The following is a 26,467-nucleotide window of genomic DNA, read 5'->3' on the forward strand; positions in this document are numbered from 1 at the left end:
GCTGTGTAACTCTCTCTCAAGATATTCACATTACTGTTTGCTTCATAGTAATATGAGAAGAGTTATGAAAATATTAACAGCCACTGCTGCAGAGAGCTAGCATTTTTCAACGGCTTATTTTAAATAGAACGTTTGTTTCATATTAATTTGCATGCACTTGAAAATAATTGTGTGGGCTGTGTGTCTTCACATTTATGTTTTAATTACTCCACTGGAAAGATCCCTATAAATAAAATCCTAAATATCTAAAATGTAATATGGCAGACATTGCTCCAACAGCCTTGTTAAGCTGCTGTTAACAATTCGTAAGTGGGTGCATGGGTTGCCAGATATAATGTGTGGTTTTTATGCTGGCTTTCCCAAACAGCAGCTCTCTACTAACCCCACCCCAGCCTGCAAGTTGTTGTTTTTTAAACCTAGGAGAGTTTTAGGAGTCTTATATAATGCTGAGAAAGGGCACTGTGGAAGCCCCAATGTCCTGGCAAACAGTGGGGACATCGGGCTCCCTTGTGATGCTCAGCCAGAGGTCAGGAAGGCTCCTACCCCCCAGCACAGTAAGACCCAAATACCCTGCAAGCAGGAGCCGGATTGCGGCTCTGTCACACTTTTCCATTGAGGGGTGCCTGACCCCAGCCCCAGTTGCTAGGTGAAAGCCTTCTGTTTCTCCCCCCCCACCCCAATCATAACCGCACCCCAGACATTACTGGAACACTGTGGGAGGTGATCTCCACATTCATAACATTTAAAAGACCAGGTGCCACATGGATGTTTGCAGACCTTTAAAGGAATGAAACCATGGGAAAGTGCTTGGCATGCCATAATTGTAAAATTTATGCTTGTCTCCTTCTCTGTTACCTTAAAAAGCCTCCAAAATCACATTGCCTTACTTGCTCTTGACATCAGCAAGTAAATGGCATCCCATGAGGCAGTTCTGAAATGGGAAAGGCATTAAGATTCATTTAGTTCAATCTGCTCTGTAACAAGATTTAGTGACAAAATATGAATTTTAAAAAATAGTCTTTAGTGCAGAGTTCGAAGCTCATTGCCTCTAGATATTCATAGGATTTGATCCCTCCCACTCTTTCAGAAGCACTTCATGAAATATATAATTTTCTACTCCTTCCCTAATTAACTGAGATGTTTTAATTTGCTTTTTTCTTTCCTGCTCCACTGTTCTTACTTGTCTCTTTGTGCTTTTCCTTTCCCCTGTGTATCTAGTTTTATTGCTGTTCTGAAGACTCTTCAGTAGTTAACTCAGTTTACCTAGTTATGAAGGCAATGCCAATGGAGCTAAGGTGGAGCTGCCGAGAAACAAAAGGGAAGTATCAGAATGTTTGAAGAAATCGCAAGATGTGCAGAACTAGAGGGGAACCCCTAAGGCGGTAACCCCCACCCAAAAAAGCAGTGCAGTGAGGACCAAGCATGTGCAATGAGAAAAGAATACTGAGTTTCTGTTGGGAGATTAAAAACCAGAGAGAATGAAAGGGCAGGAATGAAAATCTGAGCTCTTATTGAGTTGTTCTCAATGAACCACACTGTACATTCCGTGTGCTGTGATATGAAGTAGTAAAAAAAAAAGCTTCACCAGTAAATTTCTGTGCATGAGGCAGCTGCTAAAATGTGCAGGAGAACAGCCAGTAAAAGAAGTAGCAACTTCACATCTGGGAGTCTGATTGAAAATTGGTGAGAACCGTTGAGAAGCAGTGGAAATTCAATGGCAACAACCCTTGTATCTTATACATATTCAGTAGAGCCTCCACAGAGGTAATTACACTAATCAGTAAGATGCAGCTGGCTAGAGGGTTTCTCATCTCTGAGAATTAGCCAAAAGTCAGAATAGCTTCAAAGCTATAGAGAGCAATGCTGCAGAACTAAATGATATTAGGTAGGAGATAAATTTTGGAAGGGCTACACATCTTCTAACAAAAAAGCAGCAGCAAAAAAATTGTCAGCTTAATCTACAGCACTTGAAGGAAGATTATAGCTTGGAATTTTTACTTGAAAGCTGCATTCAAACATGGAAAGGACTGACATCCTTTTAACAATGAGAGATGCACCTTTGCAATCACTAGTGGACTCTCACAAAGATAAAGGCCCACATTCCTATATGGAAAGGGGGTTGTAAATGGTCCCAGATCCAATGAAAATATAGAATGATTTTTTCTTCCATCTTTCTCCCACAACCTGCCAGGGAATATCATCTAATATCATCTAATCTTTTAAAATGTATTAGGAAATGTCTACTGAGTAGGCACCCACAATCACAGCATCTCTTTCATTCATAGTGTCTCCTTGTACTGTTGAAATCAAAGCATGCTTTGAGCAACACTGGAATAAAGCCATCACACTTATCCATTTATGGGAAAGCAGTCCTTTGACGGAAAGAGTTACTTGTGCCTTTGAACCAACAAATTCATGAATAAAGGCAGCTAAGGATTTAAAAATATCAGCATAGCAGCTGCTTACTTTATACAGCAAGATCTAGAAATCAAGAGGCCTGCTTCTAGCTGTTCTGCTCTGTACAGAAAAAGCATCTTCAACGAAAAAGATCTGTTAGAAGGCATACAATGTCTTCATGTGGGAATGTAGCACCTTCCGATATGTAAAAGCAGAAGTCTGGAGTATACAAAACAAACAAATTGTTGCAATATCCCCGTGTTCCATCATATGACTGCATGAAGCCCCAGGGAGAATACTGTATCCTCTCTTAGTTAGCAATGTCAAACTCCTCCCACTTTCTTCTCTTTGCTTGCTTAACAATTTTGCCTGACACTATTGGGAGGCGCTTATCCAAAGTCTGTGCTAGGCTTTTTCCATGATCTCCAGTACATCTGTGGCTAAAAGAACAAAGGCCAAACTAGATCTGCGGCAAGGGGTCCTGGCTGCATGCATTTTTTAAAAGTTAAGTAGCAGCCATGTTGGTGATGATGGGGATTCAGACCAGAGAAACAACACACATTTATTTGTGTGCTGGCTAAAAGTATTGCGCTCCTGCTCTCAGTCACCTCCCCTGCTGGCTGCTAATCAGACTTCTTAAAACCCTGAAAGATATTGTTTGTCCCATATCTTTGCCCACTATATTTCTATCACATTAGTGTTTGGGGGAAATACGGTAATTTTAATCTTTAACCAACTTTGCTCATGTTTTTTTTGTCTTATGCTTCTGGATTCATTTAAAGTGGAAGGCCCGGAATAAATTGGGAAGTGACAGTCCCCATATGAACTTGAATTGTTTAGTTATGGGAAGGAGTCCCTGCTACAGGTGCTGCTCCCTCACGAGGCTTTGCTGGTGCAGTTATGAGGCATGTCTCTTTGCCGGTAGTGCTGCCATTCTGGATACAGAACCAGGTATTGACTAATCTTTGGAAAATACTTTTGCCAAGGTTTTTGTTTATTTTACACATCCTAAGGTGCTAAATAAAAAATAAAAATAAAAAAATAAAAAAACTAACTAATCCTAAGGTGCTGTTATTCTTTGAGGAACTTCCATAGTTTGAATCTTTCACTAGTGTGTTTTAAATTTGTTTTTATAGTGGTGGTACACTGTTTTTGTACATTGTTTCCCTGCTTATTTAACTTATATGCAGAATTCATGCGAAAGGCTGGACTGGATGAATCCCAAGCCAGAAGAAATATCAACAGCCTCAGATATGCAGATGACACAACCTTGATGGCAGAAAGTGAGGAAGAATTAAAGAACCTTTTAATGAGGGTGAAAGAGGAGAGCGCAAAATATGGTCTGAAGCTCAACATAAAAAAAACCAAGATCATGGCCACTGGTCCCATCACCTCCTGGCAAATAGAAGGGGAAGAAATGGAGGCAGTGAGAGATTTTACTTTCTTGGGTTCCATGATCACTGCAGATGGTGACAGCAGTCACGAAATTAAAAGACGCCTGCTTATTGGGAGAAAAGCAATGACAAACCTAGACAGCATCTTAAAAAGCAGAGACATCACCTTGCTGACAAAGGTCCGTATAGTTAAAGCTATGGTTTTCCCAGTAGTGATGTATGGAAGTGAGAGCTGGACCATAAAGAAGGCTGATCGCCGAATAATAATAATAATAATAGTAATAATAATAATAATAATAATAATAATAATAATTTATTTATACCCCGCCCATCTGGCTGGGTTTCTCTAGCCACTCTGGGCGGCTTCCAACTGAATATTAAAAACAGTACAGCATCAAACATTAAAAACTTCCCTAAAGAGGGCCGCCTTCAGTTGTCTTCTAAATGTAAAGTAGTTTTTTATTGCCTTGACATCTGCTGGGAGGGCGTTCCACAGGACGGGTGCCACTACCGAGAAGGCCCTCTGTCTGGTTCCCTGTGACCTCACTTCTCGCAATGAGGGAACCGCCAGAAGGCCCTCGGTGCTGGATCTCAGTGTCCAGGCTGAATGGTGGGGGTGGAGACGCTCCTTCAGGTATTGTGGACTGAGGCCATTTAGGGCTTTAAAGGTCGGTACCAACACTTTGAATTGTGCTCGGAAACGTACAAGGAGCCAGTGTAGATCTCTCAGGACCGGTGTTATGTGGTCCCGGCGGCCACTCCAAGTCACTAGTCTAGCTGCCGCATTCTGGATTAATTGCAGTTTCCGGGTCACCTTCAAAGGTAGCCCCACGTAGAGCGCATTGCAGTAGTCCAAGCGGGAGATAACCAGAGCATGCACCACTCTGGCGAGACAGTCTGTGGGCAGGTAGGGTCTCAGCCTGCGTACCAGATGGAGCGGGTAAACAGCTGCTCTGGACACAGAATTAACCTGTTCCTGCCTGGACAGCTGTGAGTCCAAAATGACTCCCAGGCTGCGCACCTGGTCCTTCAGGGGCACATTTACCCCATTCAGGACCAGGGAGTCCTCCACACCTGCCCGCCTCCTGTCCCCCCAAAACCGTACTTCTGTCTTGTCAGGATTCAACCTCAATCTGTTAGCCGCCATCAAACCTCCAACCGCCTCCAGACACTCACACAGGACCTTCACCACCTTCACTGGTTCTGATTTGAAAGAGAGGTAGAGCTGGGTATCATCCGCATACTGATGAACACCCAGCCCAAACCCCCTGATGATCTCTCCCAGCGGCTGCATAAAGATGTTAAAAAGCATGGGGGAGAGGACAGAACCCTGAGGCACCCCACAAGTGGTGGCACCCCAGGGGTCTGAGCACTCATCCCCCACCACCACTTTCTGAACACGGCCCAGGAGGAAGGAGCGGAACCACTGTATGACAGTGCCCCCAGCTCCCAAGCCCTCTAGACCAGTGGTCCTCAACCTTGGGCCTCCAGATGTTTTGAGACTACAATTCCCATCATCCCTGACCACTGGTCCTGCTAGCTAGGGATCATGGGAGTTGTAGGCCAAAAACATCTGGAGGCCCAAGGTTGAGGACCACTGCTCTAGACGGTCCAGAAGGATGTTATGGTCGATGGTGTCAAAAGCCAACATCCATAGAGGTAAACACCAGGTCTAAGGCATGTCCACGGCTATGCGTTGGGCCAAACTTATTCAAGGACAGCCCCATGGCGGCCATGCTTTCCATGAAGTCCCAAGCGGCCCCTTCTAGGTTCGTGTCGGCATGGATGTTAAAACCCCCTAGGACGACCAAACTAGGTGTCTCCAGGAGAACATCCACCACAACCTGAAGCAGCTTGGGCAGAGAATCCTTGGTGCAGTGGGGAGGTCGGTACACCAAAAGGAATCCTGTACTGCCCCTATTGCCCAACTTCCAGAACATGCACTCAGAAAACTGGGTCTTTCTAATAGGACGCCTGGTGCAAACTAATGACTTCCTAAAAATCACTGCAACCCCCCCTCCCCGCCCACATGCCCTGGGTTGCTGTGCATAAGAGAAACCCGGTGGACAAGCAGAGGCAAGGACAGGCCCATCTGCGTCGTCCAACCAAGTCTCTGTCACACATGCCAGGTCAAATCCTCCATCCACAATCAGATCGTGGATGGCAGTCGTTTTGTTCATCATTGACCTGGCATTACACAGCAACACTTTCAGGTCATGTGGGTATCCCTTGCCGAATAATTGATGCTTTTGAATTATGGTGCTGGAGGAGACTCTTGAGAGTCCCATGGACTGCAAGAAGATCAAACCTATCCATTCTTAAGGAAATCAGCCCTGAGTGCTCACTGGAAGGACCCCACATTAGCAGCAAGCCTAGGCCCAGAAAGCATGTGCAAAATAACCTAGTTGTCTTTCCCGAAGGTGCTAGTATTTTAACACAGTGCTTTGCATAATATGGTCCAAAGACTAAACCAATCTTCCCTAACCATAGCGGAGGAGAACTTGTGGCATATCCAATAACTCTCTGGAATTATCTGGCATGGATGCTGGGTTAATGAAGATTTCTGGTTCCATTAAATAAAGAAATATAAAAGTTGAGGGAAAGGAAGGAAGTAGCCACATTTAGACAATCATATATTGGCTCAATATTTCATCTGAAGAAGGAAACCATGTGTGCCAGCTTCAGAACAAGTCAAGGTCTTAAACCATGCTTTGGAATTGGAGTCTGGGTGCTGTGCCTCAAAACACCAATGACTTACCTGGTATACCTTTCACTTTTTAGAAAGGCAGAACGCAGAAAACAGATCAGAGAAAAAAGCAAGGGAGATGGAAGAACCAAACGCTGCCCAATCACACCACCAACAATGGATTAGTACAATGTTAACTTGGAATTGCCACTTATATAAGCTATGTTGGCAATGATTCAAAATACTACAGTATGACCCATAAAATACACCTTCCGGAGATTCATATGAACAGATATACATTTCAAAATATTCATTTAAACAACCTTAAACCAATGACTTCCCTTCTCTTTCTGTGGTTCATTTTGCATACCAAACATCCAGCCAGTAAACCATTGTTACGTCCATCAAAACTTATTTACACTGTTAAATTTATCTTAATGCTACCAGAATTTGTAAATGAACACAATTTTCATCCAATTTTCATATTCAGTAAACATTTTTCAGTCTTCTATAAATGTATACAGTATTCTTCTTCTCTTATTCTAGATGTTAAATATGCAAGTTGTGTGTATTCCATCAGTTTAAGTAGCCATTCTTCTTTGGTTGGGGCCTTGCTCGCTTTCCATTTTGGGGCTAACAAAACATGGGCCGCTGGCTGATATAATTTTTAACTCAGCACGGTGTTTATGATAGGCACATACAGATGACATGCCCATAGACAATAGCTCTGCATTCCTTTCCACTAAAAGAAAACCATTTTCTTTCCTACTTGACATACCTTGTTCCCTTTGTTGATCTTTTTGCTCCATAGACACAAGAGCGGAGAAATGCGCTTGATCATAGGCAAGGACTAGAGGTGAGCAATGACATCGGTTAGGCATGACTTCCAAAGGCAAGTAAATTCCACCAAATGGAATTGGTGCAAATGCTGTGAAGAGAAACCAAGATTTTGCAAACATGTTGTGAAGCTAGGAATAGGCAGCCTAAGCAGCCTCAATGTATCTTAATATTGATGTACTATTTCATTCATTTCCCATCACATCACAGTCAGGCAAAGTGGCCTGTTGGGCATGCTGCTGTTTGATTAGAACTGCAAGAGAGCTTGATTAGCAGCTGACAGGCCAAAATGAATTGCTGCTGGACTATGCTCATCTTGGAGCGTTGCAAGTTGTGTAGGCCTTCCCTAAACCAGGGGTGATCTATATATATTTGCTGTCTTTACTGTATTCATAAGACACACAAAGTATAGTAAACTATGTCTAATACCAAAATATTTTCAGCAATTAAAAAAATTATTGTTGGTTACAAATGTGCACTGCTGAATCTTACATTCTTTTGGCTTATTCTGTTTATCACACAGTTTCCATGATTACTCCAGAGGGGATGCACTTAGAACTTATTTACCATTTCTCATTCAGCCCAAGGCACAAATAAAATACACTTTGTGGTGAAATGTGTAAATTTCTACACATCGTAAATGACTGATTCTTAGATAAGAATTTTCTAATATCCAGAAGAGCAGGAGAAATTCATTGTTCAGGCTTTTGCAAAACTAGTGACATAAGCAGTTTGCGCCTGTCCTGCTTATGACTGCTAACCAGTCATAATCTAAATGAGACAAAATTTCTTAATATTTTTAATATTAACTCTATAAACCAACCTAAGATTTTATTAAAGGTGGCATTAAAAACATTTTAAATAAACAATCGCCAGCAAAATGACTCACCTTCTCCTCCCGAGTCTCGTAACATTGTGTCTGCAACTACAACAATCGGTCGCCTTAATATATGTGCCAGGACAAAAACGTGGAACTCCTCTAGGCTCTCATACACAGGATCTTCAGAGTTGTCAACTCTAGAAAACCAAGTGCAATGGCACACAATTCAGAACTAAAGATTTTTTCACCCCTTTCCTTACAGTTACTTGTTCTGATGCAAAACTGCTTATATGCATTTCCAACTCAAATCGGATATAATGAAAAACACAGAAGCCATTTTTATTCCTAACAGCTAATGTAAATATAAATAAATGCTTACATAGTTTCCAGAAGACACAAACTCAGGATAGCTAAATTTTGAACTTGGGGTATATATAACAGAGTACAAAATCCGCGCAGTTCATCAGTTAAGGAAGGCATCAACATACAAAGGATGGAATCCCTACCCCCAAAGCAGGTACTAGGAAAGGGTTGAAGCGCCAGCTGCATTTTATAGAGAAATTTGGCTGTTCACTGCAGGAGATAACCTGGATTGCGTCATTAACTGCCAGCAGATTGACCCCACTTCTCAGCCAAGATTATTTCCTAAAGCAGTTTACAACAACCTTACAAAAATCTCAGTAAATGAATAACAAAACAAAAGTTTAACATATTTAGGGATCTATTATAATTTTCTGTTTATTTTAGTTGTAAACGGCTTTAGGAGACAATCTTGGCTGACAAGTGGGGTATGAATATACTAAAGAGCAAGAACATTGCTTGTGTGCAGGGCTTTTTTTTCCAGCTGGAGCTCACCAGACTGCAGCTCTAGCACCTTTCAGGTTGCAGGCCAGTGCCCCCCGGGGTGATTCAAAGGGAAAGCCAACAGGAGAGCTTCCTGCCCTGAAAAATTGATCTGCCCCCTCGGCCAATTGTGAGTGGGCAAGGGGGCGAGATAGTAGATTTTTTGTTTGTGGATTTCCCTCCTTTCCTCCCCTTTACCTCTCCAGAGCCACTTTCCTAAAATTGCTCCCGCATCCCTCTCAGGAAAAGATCAGTGAGGGAAGAAAGGCTTTGGGGAGCATCCACAGGGGGTTTTCCTTAGTTTTACACTTTTAGCACCAGCAGCTGAGTGAAACTGCCCCTGTGTGCGCCACTGTGCAAGTCAAGATGGCGCTGCAGGCGGCACGAGATTCTAGGTGATGTGAAAGTTCTAGCTGTAGTGTTTGATCAGTGATGGCTCATTCAGACACCACCACCCAACAAGTGAACATAGATGCATGAGCCATCTGCAGGATTTCTGATTGCCAGATACTGCAGGAAACAGCAGGGGGTTATCCCCACACCTTCTCTGGCATCTAAATGGTTAGCAATGAAATGGCTGGATTAGAAGCCTTATGCTACCTGTAAATAAACCTTGCACTTTAGGAACTTCCCACCAGGCAACTGTGTTGACAGTTTTGTGTCATTGTATATTTCCTGATTTAATTCTTCAGAACTCTGAAAGTTGACAATGTTTGTATTTTACTTTTTCAAAAGAGAACATGTTTGCTTGCAAAATAATAAATAACCTAAGATGAAACCAGCAGCAACCCAGTCTACCTCAGAACCCATTATTTCCTCTTTTTAAAACAGTTTGCTTTGAAGCTGACACAACTTTGAATGCTTCAAGTTTGTTCTGGCACCAAAGGAAACTAGCTCATCTATAATTCAAAGGGCATCATGCAAATTGTCCGTGGCAACAGCCCAGTGAAATAACTGGGAGGTTCTGGGCTCAGAAGTGTTCTTAGAATGTTCTCTTCCCAAAAAGAGACAAGGACTGAGGGCTCCCATATCTATCCCCACGCCACCTTGGATCCTGGCAAGGAAGGGGCTGCAGAATCAATTCCTTATGTAGGTGCCATTCCCACCCCCACCCACAGCAACACACACATGGACATCTTTAGGGGTAGCTAACAGCCCAGCCCAGAGTGTAGACTAATTAAGTTTCCATTGTTGAGCAAGTATACGAATAAAATGCATGAGGAGCCCTTGCAATTCAGATCAAATCCTTGATCTGCAAACAGAATTAGTGCACTTACACTGTTGGAAAGCAAGTACAGTACCCTTATCTCCCCCCCCCCCCCAGGGAAAACAACAGCTTTGGGTGGCAACTTTGAGAAATATGCTGCAGAGGACAATGGAAGAGGAACCCATAACCCATGCTACAGCACCAATGCTGTCCCACAGTAGCCTTGATCTTATAGAAAAGGTAAGAGATCCTGTTCATTGATTTCTCAAATCATGCCTCCCTTTGCCCTTTTATTAGCCAAGCAAGGCAGAGGTGGAGGTGAAAGGGAGAGCTCAAGCACTGACACATGAGCAGTAAATAAGATTTTAGAGGAGGTGGTGTGCACGTTAGTTGTGGCTGGTATGATACTGAAAAGGCTTTTCTGAAGGAAAAGTCAGATTTAAAAGAGAAAACCTGTTTTACTTACAATGAAAGGTATTTCTGGATCCTGTAAAAGCTACTGCCAGATTGGGATTTAGGTTTGGTGAAGCCCAACAATCAAGAGGCAATAAATCAAGATTGCAAAAAATAAAATAAAGAATTCAAACAGGAAGCTGGCGTCTTAGCTCCTTCCGTTTTCAGTTCTTAAGCAACAAGCCAGAAAGTGAGGCGATTCAGTACTAGCATAGCATGGAGATGGCTTTCAACAGAAAGGTTGCTTTAAAAATTCACTGAGACTCTCTGGTAGGAAAGATAGAGAAGTATAATGGAGGAACTATTAGAAAAAGTAGGCAAGCGATGAGGCACATCAGAATACACAGCTGCTGACAGCCCAGGGGGACTGCATCCAGAAATACATTCCTCTTGTGGGGATCTGATGAGACTGGAGGCAGTAAGAATTTGTGGGGAGATCAGGTTAATTCCAGGTGGAGACCACTGCGGAAAATGTCCAGCAACCATAGGGCTGCCATGGTCTGCTGCCAAATGGGGGAGGATTGTGCACACATTGCTGAGAGACGGTTTGTTCTGTTGGCCATTGCAGGAGAAAGACTGTTGATTTCCTTTGAATCTTCCACACTGCCTGCTTCAGTGGGCTGGGAGGACCGAAAATCCCCAACTCTGGTGGACCTTGAGTCTCGACAGGAGTACTTTGGCTTATAGTGATGAAAATGATGTGATAAAGAAAACACTTCCTGTTATTTACAATACGCTTTCCTTTGTATGTTCTTTTCCCCCTGTCATGTCTCTTAATCGATTTAATTACCATAATTCCCACTACTTTTAATATAACCTCTCCTTTTATATCTCTATTCTAAGCATTTCATCAGATTAGATTCTAAATTTTCTTTTTCCAAGTAATCTTGAACATATTTCCATTCCTCCATTATCTTTTGCCTTGGTACGTTTCTAATTATTGCAGTTAATTTTGCCATCCTCAGGTATTCCACCAGTTTTTCCTGCCATTCCTGAACTGTTGGTAAGCTTTCCATTTTGATGCAATTAATATCCTTGCCGCTGCACATGCATACAGCAGGATATTTACTTTATCTTTTATTCTTTTTTATTCTTTTTTTTGTATCTGTCTTTTCTTTTCTTTTTCCTTCTCTTTTCTCTTTTTTTTCTTTTTTACCTTTTAAAGATCTATGACGTCTGAAGTTTTTTTTAAAATGTTCTTTATGATTTGAAATTTCTATGTTGTTCTTTTGTTGAATATGTACGTTTTATGAAATCAAATAAAGTTTTTTTGGGGGGAAAGGAAATGATGTTGTGAGAAAGACTTGTCATTGGGGCTGGGCGATGTTAGCTTTACAACATCACGATGGACCACTAGCCAAACATCACAATGTTGAAAGCGAGGAACAAGCTGCCTCGGCTCCGGCCCTGAGAGGCACCGGGGTGAAACTGCCTCAACTCAGAGCTGAGGCAGTTTCACCCCCAGCACCTCATGGTGCCTGGGACGAGGCACCTTGCTCGGCACTTCTCCACTGGGAAGCTGCATGCCCCTCAACAGAGAAGTGCAATGGAGTCCCCACCCTGCCACTGGCTCGCGTGAGCAGGAGGTGAGGGGCAGGCTCCATTACACTTCTCCGCTGGGGGCAGACAGCCACGTGCCTCTCAATGGAGTTTAAGGGAGTTGCCTTCCTCAGTGGAATGAGGGCCAGCACATTATGGTGGTTTCACCCGGCGGTATATCACGGGCGAAACTGCTGCTGCTCCTGAGTCCCTCTACCACCAGCGCCTGGCTGCAGCTTGGTTCTTGCATGGTGCGTTGGGTGCTAGCGGCGGAGGGACTCAGGAGCAGAAGCAGTTTCACTTGCATGTCTTCTTGTCCATAGACTCAACTAGGACACCTTTTAACACATCCCCGAAGGCAGAAGAAACAAGGAAATAACTAGCCTGAAAGGAGAACACCAGGAGTCTCAGGAAGAAATGACTGCTTTCTGTGATGCAAATTTTAAAAACTGAAGAAGCAGAGAGGAGCTTAGATGACAGCTTCCTGTTTTAATTCTTTATTATTATTATTTTTGCAAGCCTGCAATGTTGCCTATTGACCACCGGGTGGTGCCAAACCAAAATCCCAACTGGCCACAGATTTTACGGGTCTCTAGAAAGAAGGAAGCTGGCTTGACAGATGGAAAGGGACATTGTTCTAGGAAGCTTCCCTGTCTTGCCTCACCATTAGTAAACAGAGAGATAGCACATGGTTTCCAATGTGGTCCTTGAGTTTAAAAAGTTTCTTCATCCCTGCTTTAAGTGAAACCTGAGTGTTGCCTCTGGGAGAGAAGAGGCTGCCCTGAAATCCTTTCAATCTAGGGAGGTACCCCAGGGTCAGAACGTTCCTAAACTCAAATGTACAAGGTACAGAATAGTTCACTATTTACATTGTCCACACCATATGCAAGAAGCATAGGAGGGTGGAGATGTAAGTCCATGGGACTCTCACCAGTTGAGGTTTATTCCCAGGGAATAATGTGTGGTCGGGACTTCCATCTCTCTCTCTCTCTCTCTCTCTCTCTCTCTCTCTCTCTCTCTCTCTCTCTCTCTCCTCCCCCCCCCCATTGCTCTAAGCCACTGGACTGCTTTTAGAATGGTCTTTTAATTCCATGCTATATTTACTAAAGTCATCGTCCTTTCACATTTGTGCAAGAGATACTCCCTGCAGATTATGATCTAGAAAGGTCTGGCGGTGGGTGGGGAGCCAACATCCCACCCTGGTGACTGGCAGCTCCACTTTAAGGAGTCTTGAATTGCACATTGAAAACTGTGGTATCGGACATCTACAATATTTATTAGTTGGATGGGTGCTTTTGTTTGGATTTCCAGAGAAGCAGAGCTGTCAAATGTGACTTCTTCAAGGACTGAGCTCTTTTATTTTGGCAAATACATCTCAGCACATCTCTAATTGGAGTACACTGAGCTGTGCAAAAACAGGAGACATAAACCGCCTGAGAAGGACAGAATGAGGTTGCAAGAACTAATAAGGACCTGAATACAAAAGTAGTGCAGATTAAGACACTTTTTTTTAAAAAAAAAGCAATTTTGAAGAAATTTATGTAAATGCAAAAACAGCACAGTATTATTATTTTTTAACACACGCAACCCCACAGAGAGAGTGAGAACTAAAATTATTTACATCTGTGGTCACCAACACTGCAGTCATGGGCACCATGCCCTTCACTGAGACCCCTGAAGGGCCTTCAGATTCATTTTGTTTAAAAAATAAGTCTCTAGGCCTCAAAGAAAGAAAGTTATGAAGCATAATTTACAGGTACCCTTCTTAGCAATTTGTGTGAAATGAGCCAGCTGAGCTGTTTCTTTCTGTCAGTATTGGTTAAAATGAGTGATGTCACAGCTCCCGTTCCTCGGCCCCTGCTCCTGCCAACCTAGCAGTTTGAAAGCATGTCAAAGTGCAAGTAGATAAATAGGTATCCCTACAGCGGGAAGGTAAACGGCATTTCCGTGTGCTGCTCTGGTTCGCCAGAAGCGGCTTAGTCATGCTGGCCACATGACCCGGAAGCTGTACATGATCGGCCAATAACGCGAGATGAGCGTCACGACTGGACCTAATGGTCAGGGGTCCCTTTACCTTTTAGGTTAATAAATCAGAAAAGGGAATAGGGCAACCCACACTTACCCGCCTCCAGTGCCTCCATTTTTGCTGAAGTGAGTTCGTGGTTCACTGGAAGCCAGTTTGAGCAGTTCATTCCATTCCCGCTCCCACTCTTCTTCTGTGTAAACTAACCCTGACTAGGAGAGAGAGAAGGCAGTTCAAAGAACAGGAGACAACTGTAACTTATACATTGTGCCTTGATTTGTATCTTTATTTCTTGAGTTAAGAGATCTCTGAACTCACATATGCACAAGTTCTCTGGAACCTGGGAGCACAATTGCTAAGGCTCATTTGCAGTATCCCTCCCCCCCCCAATATATATTAATTCAGCTGCTTTTAATTACCAAAGTAAGCCATCCCACTTTGAATCAAGTTATCATAGAAACAATCTTATTTGGTTTCTCTTATAAATATTCTTCTGGAAGGAGGGCAGAATAAAAAAGGTTAAATTGTGTGTGCATGTGTGGAAGCTGCTATCCTATGCTCCACTACTGGGAGTAAGTCCTGCTACATATAGTGACATTGATATCCTAGGAAACATGCAAAAAATTGTGTCAGTGTCTCAGACTTCCAGTGGTTGTCAAAATAGACTTTGCTGTGCAAAAATGCCTATTTGCACAAAGTGTTTAACCAAATGTACCTCCCAAAATGTTTGTTTAAACAGCACAATGACATCGTACAAAATAATTTAGAACAGAACAGAGAGGGAACACTTCTGATACTGAAAGTTGAGTGGTATAAATTAAGTGTCTCAATGTTAAGTGAAAGATGCAAGGTTATGGTCTGTCCTGCAAATCATTCCCCCCCCCCCCTCCACGGATGATGAGGACTAAATGAAGATATCCAGTGGGTGGGGAAAGCACCCTGCCCATCCTCAAAGTCATTCTTCTTCATCATTCTGGCACAAGCATCAGGCTATGTGTCCTGGCACTAAGAAGGGACTCTATGAGGAAGCCATACAGTGTTTCTCATAAAATAAGACACCGTCTTATATTTATTTTACTTATTTTCGGGTGTGTGGGTGTGTGTGTCTTATTTTATTTTATTTAATTACCGGTAAGTTGTTGCTGCTGCTCAAGCGCCGACAAAGCGCCCAGCAGCGTGCGCCGCATGGAGCCCCGAGCCACAGGAGGAGGAGGATTCAAAGTGCTACAGAGCACTGCTGGGTCCCGCTGGCTCGGGGCGCTCCGCATGGCGCTGCTGGGCGCTTTGTCGGCGCTTCAGTGGGGCCCGCAGCACGCATCGCGTGGAGTCCCGAGCCAGTGGGACCCAGCAGCGCGCCCCGCTGAAGCGCTGACAAAGTGCCAAGCAGCGCCACACGGAGCACTCCGAGCCAGCGGGACCCAGCAGTTCTCTGTAGCACTTTGAATCCTCCTCCTCCTCTTGCGTCTCAGGGCGCTCTGCTGGGTCCCGCTGGCTCGGGGCTCCATGTGGCGCGCGCTGCTGGGTGTTTTGGCGAGCCCCTCCAGAACTGCACTTAGCACTACAGCTTATTTTCGGGGTATGTCTTATATTTTTTCAACGCATGAAAATCGTGCCATGGCTTAATTTATAGGCACGTCTTATTTTATGGGAAACACGGTAGTGAGTATGGCTTCAAAATTAAGATAAATTCTTGATGTTGTACAAACCTCTTTATTCTGCTGTGTCTGCTGCCAGCGCCACCTTCTCTTCAGGGCTTCCCTTTCAGCTCCACTTCGCATCATTGTGTAAAGCGCTTTCCGTAATACAAGGTCCCGGTCATGAAACCCCCACATTCCTAAATGCAAAGAAGTAGTGTGACAGGAGCAAGAACGAAAACAAGGACAGCACAAAACACGCATGAAGAGGAATTAAGACTAGGTTTAATCCTTGGCATGAGTTTTATTCCCTTTGATTATGTTTAAGCATTTCAAATAATAGGTGCAAACATTAAATAGGTTAATATAGGGCAATACTGAATTCAAAGCAAATTTTAGGAAATGTTCTTTAGAAACAATGGAAGAATTGAGTTGCCTGGTGAACAATTTTGCCGGAAGGAAACAAATGTTCTTGATTTTAGCCTCAGAAATTTGGAGTGCTATTGGTGGGCCCTGAATGACTAATGATCACTGGGGGCTCTTTTGACTGTTTCAGAAATAATGACCCAAAAACCTAAGGTCTGGCTGACTCGCACAAGAGAGGGATGAATTGGGAGGGGTGGCTAATACCCCAGAGGACAGGATCACACTTCAAAATGACCTTAACAGATTAGACAACTGGGCCAAAGCAAACAAGATGAATTTTAACAAGGAGAAATGTAAAGTACTACACTTGGGCCAAAAAAATGAAAGGCACAAATACAGATCTCACAGAACCCAGTCCAATTTGTCACTTACTATATCACGGTATCATTTGCTAACATGGATAAGAGGAGATGGCCTAACATTGTGTTTGTACACTATGGGGTCCACATCTTGTTCAAGTGAGGTTCTTTCAATCCTTCTGAAGGAGAAAGGTTGAATCTAAACATTGTAAGCAACATAGAGCTGTCCTATTCTTTCAGAATGCATTATTTATCGGAAGACCTACCTAGGGAAGCCGCATGCAACAGGCAGTTGCCATCCCCTGTGGTGGCCAGTGGGAGAAGGCGTTTACAGCTTGTACACACTGTGGACCACCAGTTAAGCCGACCTGAAAAATGAAAATTAATTTAAAATATAAGGACACTGCCAACATTAAGCACTTTGGAGTCCTATTGATATTAAAAACAAATAGCTCAATCTTTTCAACTGAAATAAATGGTTGTGGTCATAATAAACTGAAATTAGGCTAAAGCAACCTATAACATGAAAATGTGTAGCTATACTTAAACTCAGGAGAATTTCAGATCCTACTGTAAGTCTATTTTCCCTATATCCAAAAAAGTATATAAATTGTAGCTATATTAATAGGTTGGGTTATTAAAAACTCCTGGTAATCGCCACATGTATTCAAGAAGCAGCAGCTGGCACACACTTCACATGCCTAACCATTCTTATGAAAGCTAAATCAAGAGCGCACTCGGGAAGCATAATTTAAAGTGGATTGGGCTGCCTCTGGGAGTGATAAAACTGGAAGTAACATGTTCTCATTTTTAGCAACTCCTTTCTTGCAGGCATGGTGAAATAACAGACTACCGCCTGCACCATGCAGAAGATTTTGACAATAATGTAGGTGTGGCAAGATAAATCAAGGAGACGTATACAATCCATATAAAAGCTATACATTTCTTGATATGAGTTTTATAGTGAAGAAGGTAATAGCTAAGAAAACAAACCTAAGGTGGGCTGCCTGTTACATTTCAGAGTAGATATAAAGGACAATTCTCTTGTGTTAAGAAATAGTTTTCCAAAGAGGTCATACCAGCAATGTCCATTCCTTCTTTGACTTAGCAAAAATGGTTTCAAAGTTTTAAATGGTGGCGCTTACATTATAGCAAATCTTCCCAATTTTAAAAGCATAAACATGACAACCAGGGCCGGATTTAGGTTTGATGAAGCCCTAAGCTACTGGAGGTAATGGGGCCCTTTATACGTCCAGCTGTCCTTTGTCCACAACAAATTGTCGCTGTTTTTTGTGTTGAATATATGCTATATGGTAATTTATGGACCTAATAGGTATCTATTGATCCCCTTCATGGATCAATGCCTTGTCGTGGCGAAGGGGCTTGAATAACTCAGAGAAGCTATGAGCTATGCCATGCAGGGCCACCCAAGATGGACAGGTCATAGTGGAGAGTTTTGACTAAACGTGATCCACCTGGAGAAGGAACTGGCAAGCCACTCCAGTATCCCTGCCAAGAAAACTCCATGGTGAGAAGAGAAGAATCCTTGGAAAAGACCCTGATGTTGGGAAAGATTGAGGGCACTAGGAGAAGGGGACGACAGAGGACAAGATGGTTGGACAGTGTTCTCGAAGCTACGAACATGAGTTTGACCAAACTGTGGGAGGCAGTGCAAGACAGGAGTGCCTGGCGTGCTATGGTCCATGGGGTCACGAAGAGTCGGACACGACTAAACGACTAAACAACAACAACATATGCTATATGGTAATTTATGGACCTAATAGGTATCTATAAACATTTGCATGTAACAAAATATGTATTTTATCAAAGTAATTGTTGAACTGAAATACAATTGGAAATGTACATCCAGGTTTTTTTCCCTTTAAATTTTTTTGGGGTCCCCAAGAGAGTGGGGCCCTAAGCTATAGCTTGTTTAGCTTATACGTAAATCCGGCACTGATGACAACAAATACTCAACAAAGCTCTTGCTCCTTGGAATCTTGAGGATGTCCAGTGTACAACCTGATTATCTCTTGGCTCAGGTTGACTGGACATAAACAGGAGTGGAGGCACCTTGCTAAATTGAGGGTGAGTTTGGCCCTAGGGTTCAGAATAACACCTGAATTCAACAGGAAAAACGCTGACCTGGGTTTGGACAACCCCCACTTGCCCCAGACGACTCTTCAGAACAGTAGAGAGTGGCCTTGATGGTCCTACATATGCACAATAACATTCAGAGTTGTGTCATTCATGCAAACTGCATACCCCATTATGCCATGCAAAATACATAGGCAGAAACAGCAAGAATCTCTGTGCAGGCTGTGGTTTACGTGACACATTGTTTCATACAGTATTAATAATGGGAGTTAAAATGCCAACAATTCTGTGAACTGGCAGAAGCGGATCTTCAGTAAGTTATCACTTTACATATAAACCCTAAATTATGAAGGAGACCTCACAATTGTAGGTCATCTTCTAAGCAAAGACCAGCATATACCATTGACATTATTCAAAGCTCACTGGAATCTATCCAGATAATAATGATGGGAATTGCAGGAATCCATCCTGTCTTCATCATCTTCATCCCTAGGCTGGACTTTCAATAAACAGCCTCTATGTATTCAATAATTGTTCCGGGCATGGAGAGTGCAGAGGTGTTGCCAATGCCTGCTGCTATGGCATGTTGCGACTTTGCTGAGACAGCAGAACAACATAGATATATATAGATTATATAAAAGCCTTTTAATCTATTATTCTGTCTAATTAAATTATTTAGATATTCTTCTACAGTGAAGTTCAACAGAAGCTGCAGGAGCATAATAATTTTCTTACTCCAATAGTGGCCACAGAACCTCTAAAGCGGGCATTCCCAAAAGGTGGTATGTGGACCAGCAGTTGTCCACAATCTTCATTCAGGTGGTCCACTGCATGTCCACATTATATATTCACATTGATTTTTACATTGTATTTCTATTGTTTTGCATTGTGTTGCAGCTTGAATTCTATAGATTGCAAATTGCATTACACTGAAAAGCAATGTAAGAAACAAAAGAAGCAATAGAAATACAATTAAAAACAATACAGCATCAAGCACAGCCCATTGCAATGGCTACAACAGGCAGAAAAATCATTAAGTGGTCTGTCGAGACCACTGGCAATTTTAAATTTTTTTGGGGGGGACGCTTTGGGGACAAACAGGGTGGAAAGGCAATGGCCACCCACTGGAGTGGCCCATCCAGTACTCTAAGGTACGCTGTTCCATTGAAAATGAAGTTTCTATTCACAGTTATCATGGCTAACAACAACTGAACAATATATGTATCAATAATAATAATAATAATAATAATAATAATAATAATAATAATATATTTATTTATACCCCTCCTCCCCAGCCAAGACCAGGCTCAGGGCGGCTAACACTGAATATAAATACAGTAAAAACATTAAAACAAAACAAAAGAAAGAGTTGATTAAAATATAAGTAAGAATACAGTTTAAAATGCAGCTTACAATGCATTTTAGTGGTAGCCTATAGATCAAAGCCATAAGGGTAGAAAACGTCAAATATTCACCGGGGCCAACTATCCATGCTGGTCCTACATGGGCTAGCAAAAAGAGCCGAAAAGGCCCTGGCCTTGGTTGAGGCCAATCTAACCTCCTTGGGGCTCGGGAATTCCAAAGTGTTGTTATTTATGGACCTTATGGACCTTAAGGTCCTCCTTGGGGCATACCAGGAGAGGCAGTCCCATAGGTACGAGGGTCCTAGGCCGCAAAGGGCTTTAAAGGTCAAAACCAGCACCTTAAACCTGACCCTGTACTCCACCAGGAGCCAGTGCAGCTGGTAAAGCACTGGATGAATGTGGTCCCGTGGCAAGGACCCCTTAAGGAGCCTCACCTTGGCATTCTGCACCCGCTGGAGTTTCTGAGTCAGCTTCAAGGGCAGCCCTGCGCTGAGCGAATTACAGTAATCAAACCTGGAGGTGACCATTGCATGGATCACTGTGTGTGTGATGGCCCTGACTGTACTAGCCAACCTGCATGCTATTGCAGTTATTTCAGAGAGTTATTATTTCTGCTGTCATATAAAACACATTTGTTTAATCTTTTTTAAGCCATCTGAATTAAGCGTATGTATCTAAGATGTAAGCAATCAGCTCCAACAATAATATGGACTTAAAAGAGTGGTACTCAAACAAGAAGGTCAAACAAGCCAGACTCCCTTGTCTTAAGTATTTACTCACCAGCTTGTTCCAGAGCAGCCATGGTTGCTTGCTCAATCAAGTCCCGCTCAATGAAGCTTCTAAAGTCTTCACTGTAAACACTAAGGTCAGGGAGCTGGAATGTGTAGATGGGCATCTCCAAAGGAAAATGTTCATTGTTGCATTCACTGGCCACATGGGACCGAGCAAGGGAGACTATGGCTGAGCTGGCATGAGAAATTCCTCTAGACAGCCTCTTTTCTGTGCAGGAACAAAAAAAAAGGGGGGGGTGAGACAACCATAGCAATTCTAAATGTTTTTACTCAGAAGTAAATCCCCCTGAGCTTGATGGGGCTTACTCCTTAGCAAGTGCCTTTAAGATTGCAGTCTAAAGGTGTACTCCCAAAGTACTTTTACCCTGCTGGAGACAATGATCTCTTCTCTCATCTGTACTATATGCTTGCTCTCAAGGCAAAATGAAATAGAACCCCATGACCTTTGATTGTAGGTTTATTAAAAGGACTAGTTACAGGCATAGCTGCCAAGTTCTCCCTTTTTTTAAGGGAAATTTCCTTATGCTGAATAGGCTTCCTCGCGAGAAAAGGGAAAACTTGGCAGCTATGGTTACAGGTAGGTGGCCATGTTGGTCTGCCATCGTAACAAAATAAAAATAAAATAGAAAAATTGCTTCCAGTAGCATCTCAGAGACCAACTAAGTTTGTCATTGGTATGAAGAAGAGGTATCTGAAGAAGTGTGCATGCACACGAAAGCTCATACCAATGACAAACTTAGTTAGTCTCTAAGGTGCTACTGAAAGGAAGTTTTCTATTTTATTTTATTTTGATTTTATTAAAAGGACTGTTAGAGAATAAAAAGTATACAATGCCTACAATAAAACAGCATAAAATACAGCTAAAACTTCACAGCGACCACCAGTAAGATATCATAAAATACATCATCAACAGCTGTATGTGTGAAATGGAAAGAAACTGGAATATCAGTGAATGCCTTATTTCAAGGGGTAGAGCAGGCACCCCCAAACTCGGCCCTCCAGATGTTTTGGGACTACAACTCCCATGATCCCTAGCTAACAGGACCAGTGGTCAGGGATGATGGGAATTGTACTGGAAGGCCGAGTTTGGGGATGCCTGGGGTAGAGTGTTGTGTCGTGGCTTAAGAGTCCAGATACCATCTTCATGAGAACAGTTCTTTATTTAGGGCAAACAGGACTAGGGACTGGGGTAAAGGGAAGCTGTATTTATAGGAACAAGGGTTGGGTGAAGAAAGATACATTTAAGCGGAAACCAATAGAACTCTAACTTTCCGGCGGAACCCAATCAGGCTGAGGATTGTGCTTGTCCCCTTTAAACAGACAAATGAACAGTACTCCCACCAGATTACAGAATATTTGAATTAATACACAACATAGAGCATTCTACATTGCAGATTTAAAGACCATACTCTGGGTGGCCACAATACAAATTTCAAGGGCTTGCAGCGGCACTAAGAGGGGCTCCTCAGATTACATCGGCAACCAAGAAGGTCTGAACAGGAGAATGCAGTCTCTCTTGTAACCTAGTCCCAAATTTATGATGAATTATCACTTTCTTTGTGTTCCCTGAGATTATATTGCATATGTCACAGCTCCAGTCTGGAATAAATTGCAGTGGAAAATCAGTACACAAGTACTGAACTTCCCCACCTCCCAGTAAGCCAAACTGGAAATCCTGAGGAGCTGCTCCCTTAATCCCTACCTTGAAATGTTGCTAGTTAGTTAGGATCCTGTTTTTATATAAGACTAGTTGACCCTCCCACGCGTTGCTGTGGGTTATCCCTGTGGCTGCCCCCACCCTGTGACGATCCATGACGCGTTGCTGTGCCTGACTCAGGATCATAGCTGTCAAGTTCTCCCTTTTTTTTAAGGGAAATTCCCTTATGCTGAATAGAAAAGGGAAAACTTGACAGCTATGCTCAGGGTCAATGTTTCCCACGAAAGGGGGAGGATGTGTCCGTTTCCCCCTGGACTATGTGTCCCCCCCCCATGGTTGTGTCTCATCCCTGTGTTTACTCCCATCCTGTAGTGACCCATGAGGTATCCTATCCCTCCTCCCCCCACCCCACGTCAGCCCATGACATATTTGGGCCCCTCCCCCCCACCCCATCCAGGGCTCCATTCGGGATAGTATTTAAAGGGCTGTAGAGCTGATGCCTAGTCTGTAAAGTGGAGCCAAGGCCTAGTCTGTGAAGTAGAGTCGAGGCCTAGTCTGTAGGCTGTAAAGTAGAGCCGAGGCCTAGTTTGTAAAATAGAGCAGAGCCCTAGTTTGTAGGCTTTAAAGTAGAGACGAGGCCTAGTCTGTCGGCCTTGGCTTGGGCTAGTATTTAAATGTGAGCTGAAGCCTCTGCCCTGTACAGTGGAACCTCAGTTTATGATCACCTCAGTTTACGAATTTTCGGTTTACGAACGCGCGGACCCATCTGAAACGGATTAATCCACTTTCCATTAATCCACTTTCAATGGGAAAGTTCGCTTCAGTTTATGAACACTTCAGTTTAAGTACTCCGCGGACCGTCTGGAACAGATTAATCCACTTTCCATTACTTTCAATGTGAAAGTTCGCTTCAGTTTATGAACGCTTCAGTTTATGAACAGACTTCCGGAACCAATTGTGTTCATAAACTGAGGTACCACTGTATCTCCATTCCTTGGCCCCAGCCTGACTCTGTGGGTTGTCTGGTAATGGCCGCCTTGGTGGTTTCAGTTGCTCGGTTGATGACATCATTATTTGGCACCGCCCATCAGAGCTTTTGCTGGTGATAGCGCGCAATCTGCCTTTCTATTGGATGCTGCTGGAGTCTTCAGAGCATCTGCTGGTGATGTATAATTTGGGCACCACTTTTTGTGTTTAATCATTATTTTAGGTATGAAAGGTGTGCTTTTTTCGGAAAAAAATTATGCAAGATCCCTCCCTGATGGGCAAGGTATGCTTTGTCCTAATTTGATGCAATTCAGTTAAGCGGTTACGGTGAAAGGCTGGGGCATCCGTGCACGCAGTGGGAACATTTTTATATATGTAGATAGGGAAAGAAGTCTGGTTCTGCAAAATCTGGCTTCAGAGTTATCATAATTTTCTGGAAGAAATAGGTACTAGCTGATCATGAAATATATTAAATAATTATTCAGTAATTCACTTTCAACTTTCCTAACAGATCAAATAAAATGCATCACAGAGTCACTCTCTGGCATCCCAACACAACATCAAACAGACCAAAACTGGCTTTAATCTGCAAATAGTTGAGTAGAAGTAATAATTGTGCTCAAATTTGAAGGCAGGTTCTGTTTTTTTTGCCTGATGTTGTGGACTCGGATGACATCTGCACATACATGACAATCAGAAAATACTGTACAGTACATCCCATAATATCCACAGCAACTGTTGTCTGACCTTTTCTAGTGCAATGCTCTGATCCTGCTCAACTGATTTTCCTTCACAAGGATCTGAAAGCCCATGGCATAAAAATTGTCTAGTGCCATTTTATTTAGTGCAAAGATTGTCTGTGGGTCTAGGAATTCTCAAATGCCTCTGACTCGATAGCTGCATGGTCTGACTCTAAGGCAAGGATGGGAAACCTGCACCCCTCCAGCTGTTGTTGGGCTCCATCTCCCAGTATGAGCAGAGCCAGTATTATAGGATGGTGGGAGCTAGAGTCCAACATCTGGAGGGTCAGAGGTCCCCCATCCCTGCTCTAAAGCTCCTCTCTAACATCTCAGCAGCTGAACTAATGGCATCCAAAGCATTGGTTATGTTCACTCAGACCTTGCCTGCCATTTGGGAATCCTAGCAGTGTATATTGAGGTAGTGAGATTAACCCTTTGCTATGGTGGGCTTTTCACTGTGGCACTCGGTTTCTTATGTTTCTTATCTTTACAAAAGCATGTGAATTCTTTTCTTCCCCAATTTTTTTAAAAAGTGGCTTTAAGTAGAATTTAAACATACCAACCGAGTTGAATTTCACTATTTTTTTTATAAAGCACCCTGAACACCAACAGGTATTTGTTGTTGTTGTTTAGTCGTTTAGTCGTGTCCGACTCTTCGTACAGGTATTTAATAATATAATAATATAACTATATAAATAATAATTATTACTAGTACTGTTGGCAATGACCACTACTGCTGCTTTTTTGTTGATAGAAAAAGGAGAGTCAGGATTCTACTTATATAAACCAATTAGGCTCATGTAAATAAAATTTGTTCCTATTAATACCCCAGTAAATGGCATCAGAAGCTAGTAAATGTCTTTTGTAATCGCTAGCTTACATAATAGTTTGTTCTGGGTTTTTATGCCGACCCTCTCTTTGGCAGAAATCTGAAACTCTTTGGTAACGGAGAAAAAGAGAGTCCTACCTTACAATATATGTCCAACAACATGAAAGCCTAACATCCATAGTTTTGACAAACTTGTATGTTGCCAACGCTGAATTTATGAAGGTATATCAAGGGCAGGGCAGTTTTGGGGTGGGCCTACCTATTTTATTTTTTTGGCATCTCAGTAGTAAGCCTTTTACCTGTGTTAGGTTAACAGAAAACCTACAGCAGCAGCTTGCCAATCAAAGTTGGCTAGAAGCACTGTACCTTGAGCAATGTCATCCTGTCTTTGAAGTGATGGTCGCTCACTCTTGTTCACCTGTTGGGAAGGATCCGTTTCCTGCTGCGGCTTAGGATACTTCCCTTCGTTGAACGCTTGTGGCAGATTAGCTGTATGAACCTGCCTAAGCTGCTCATAGTCACTCAGGGCAGCTGTCAAATCCCAATTTTTGCCTAAGAATGAGACATCATAAGAGCATTGTTAACAAGAGTGACTGGTATTTGCAAGTATCAAAGCAGTGGCAACTGTTCTGTATTAATTAATCGGGAGTAAAAATGTTCCATGTTCTGCCTGCCCACTGAAGTGTCTGCTTGTGGAGCTTCAGCTTGAAAACCTCTCTTATAAATTGGAGTATCAAGTGAATATGAAAGCCCTGTCTTTATAGATGTCACCTACAGAAATTCTAAATTTTGTGAGACCAGAAGTGACATAGCTGTTACCAGTGCTGCCTTTCTAGAGAAAGAGGGGTTGGAACTCACAATGAATGCCTCCCTTATTCTCTTATAATGGCAATGGAGACCACCTACTGATATTTGGTGACACCAGTAACAAGTTATTTAAAGAAATAAGAGTATGGGAGAAATCAAAGCACTTTATCTCTTCTAAATGTTTTAAAATGGTACATTTGGGAAGGAGGGGCAGGGGAGAGAGAGAAGGAAAGCTGACAGACTATAGCATCTCTACCATTACCAGCTTTGTGGTTCTGGATCTGGCTGTATCTTCTCAGACTTTGGAGGATTCTTGTCAGAAGTATGAACTTTTTATAAGACTTCTCTAAGAATACTCAGAAGACTCAGCACATTCCAAATTATGATGAGCAGGTTTTGCACACCATTAAGCATATTTCAGCTTTTCAGGTAGCTATGACAGGAACAGAAGGAGTGCCTTTAAGGTTGCACACAGCTAAAGCAGGTTTATATCTCTGCAAAGCATTTCTAGAGTACATATTGCTAGGGAATGGCACTACAAAACTGCTTAACAGAAAATGTGTGTCCGAAAGGTTATTTAAAAATCAATTCCTTTAATAATGATAATGGAACTTTGCACGAAGTGATAGTTTTAAAC

General features: G+C 42.6%; 1 protein-coding gene across 2 annotated transcripts in view; it reads right to left on the reverse strand.

The window, feature by feature from the left end:
- OTUD7A (OTU deubiquitinase 7A) overlaps nt 1–26,467 on the reverse strand; it is a 98,748-nt gene that overhangs the window by 14,480 nt on the left and 57,801 nt on the right. For both annotated transcript variants that reach the window (XM_035131410.2, XM_060282505.1), the window contains 7 exons: nt 25,390–25,575; nt 20,800–21,018; nt 16,825–16,926; nt 15,906–16,033; nt 14,299–14,411; nt 8,204–8,331; nt 7,256–7,405 (listed from right to left, as the gene is read on the reverse strand). In XM_035131410.2, coding sequence (XP_034987301.1) covers nt 7,256–7,405; nt 8,204–8,331; nt 14,299–14,411; nt 15,906–16,033; nt 16,825–16,926; nt 20,800–21,018; nt 25,390–25,575 — 1,026 coding nt within the window. The remainder of the gene's footprint in view (nt 1–7,255; nt 7,406–8,203; nt 8,332–14,298; nt 14,412–15,905; nt 16,034–16,824; nt 16,927–20,799; nt 21,019–25,389; nt 25,576–26,467) is intronic.

Source organism: Zootoca vivipara, chromosome 14 (assembly GCF_963506605.1).
Source record: "Zootoca vivipara chromosome 14, rZooViv1.1, whole genome shotgun sequence".
Classification (NCBI taxonomy): Eukaryota; Metazoa; Chordata; class Lepidosauria; order Squamata; family Lacertidae; genus Zootoca; species Zootoca vivipara.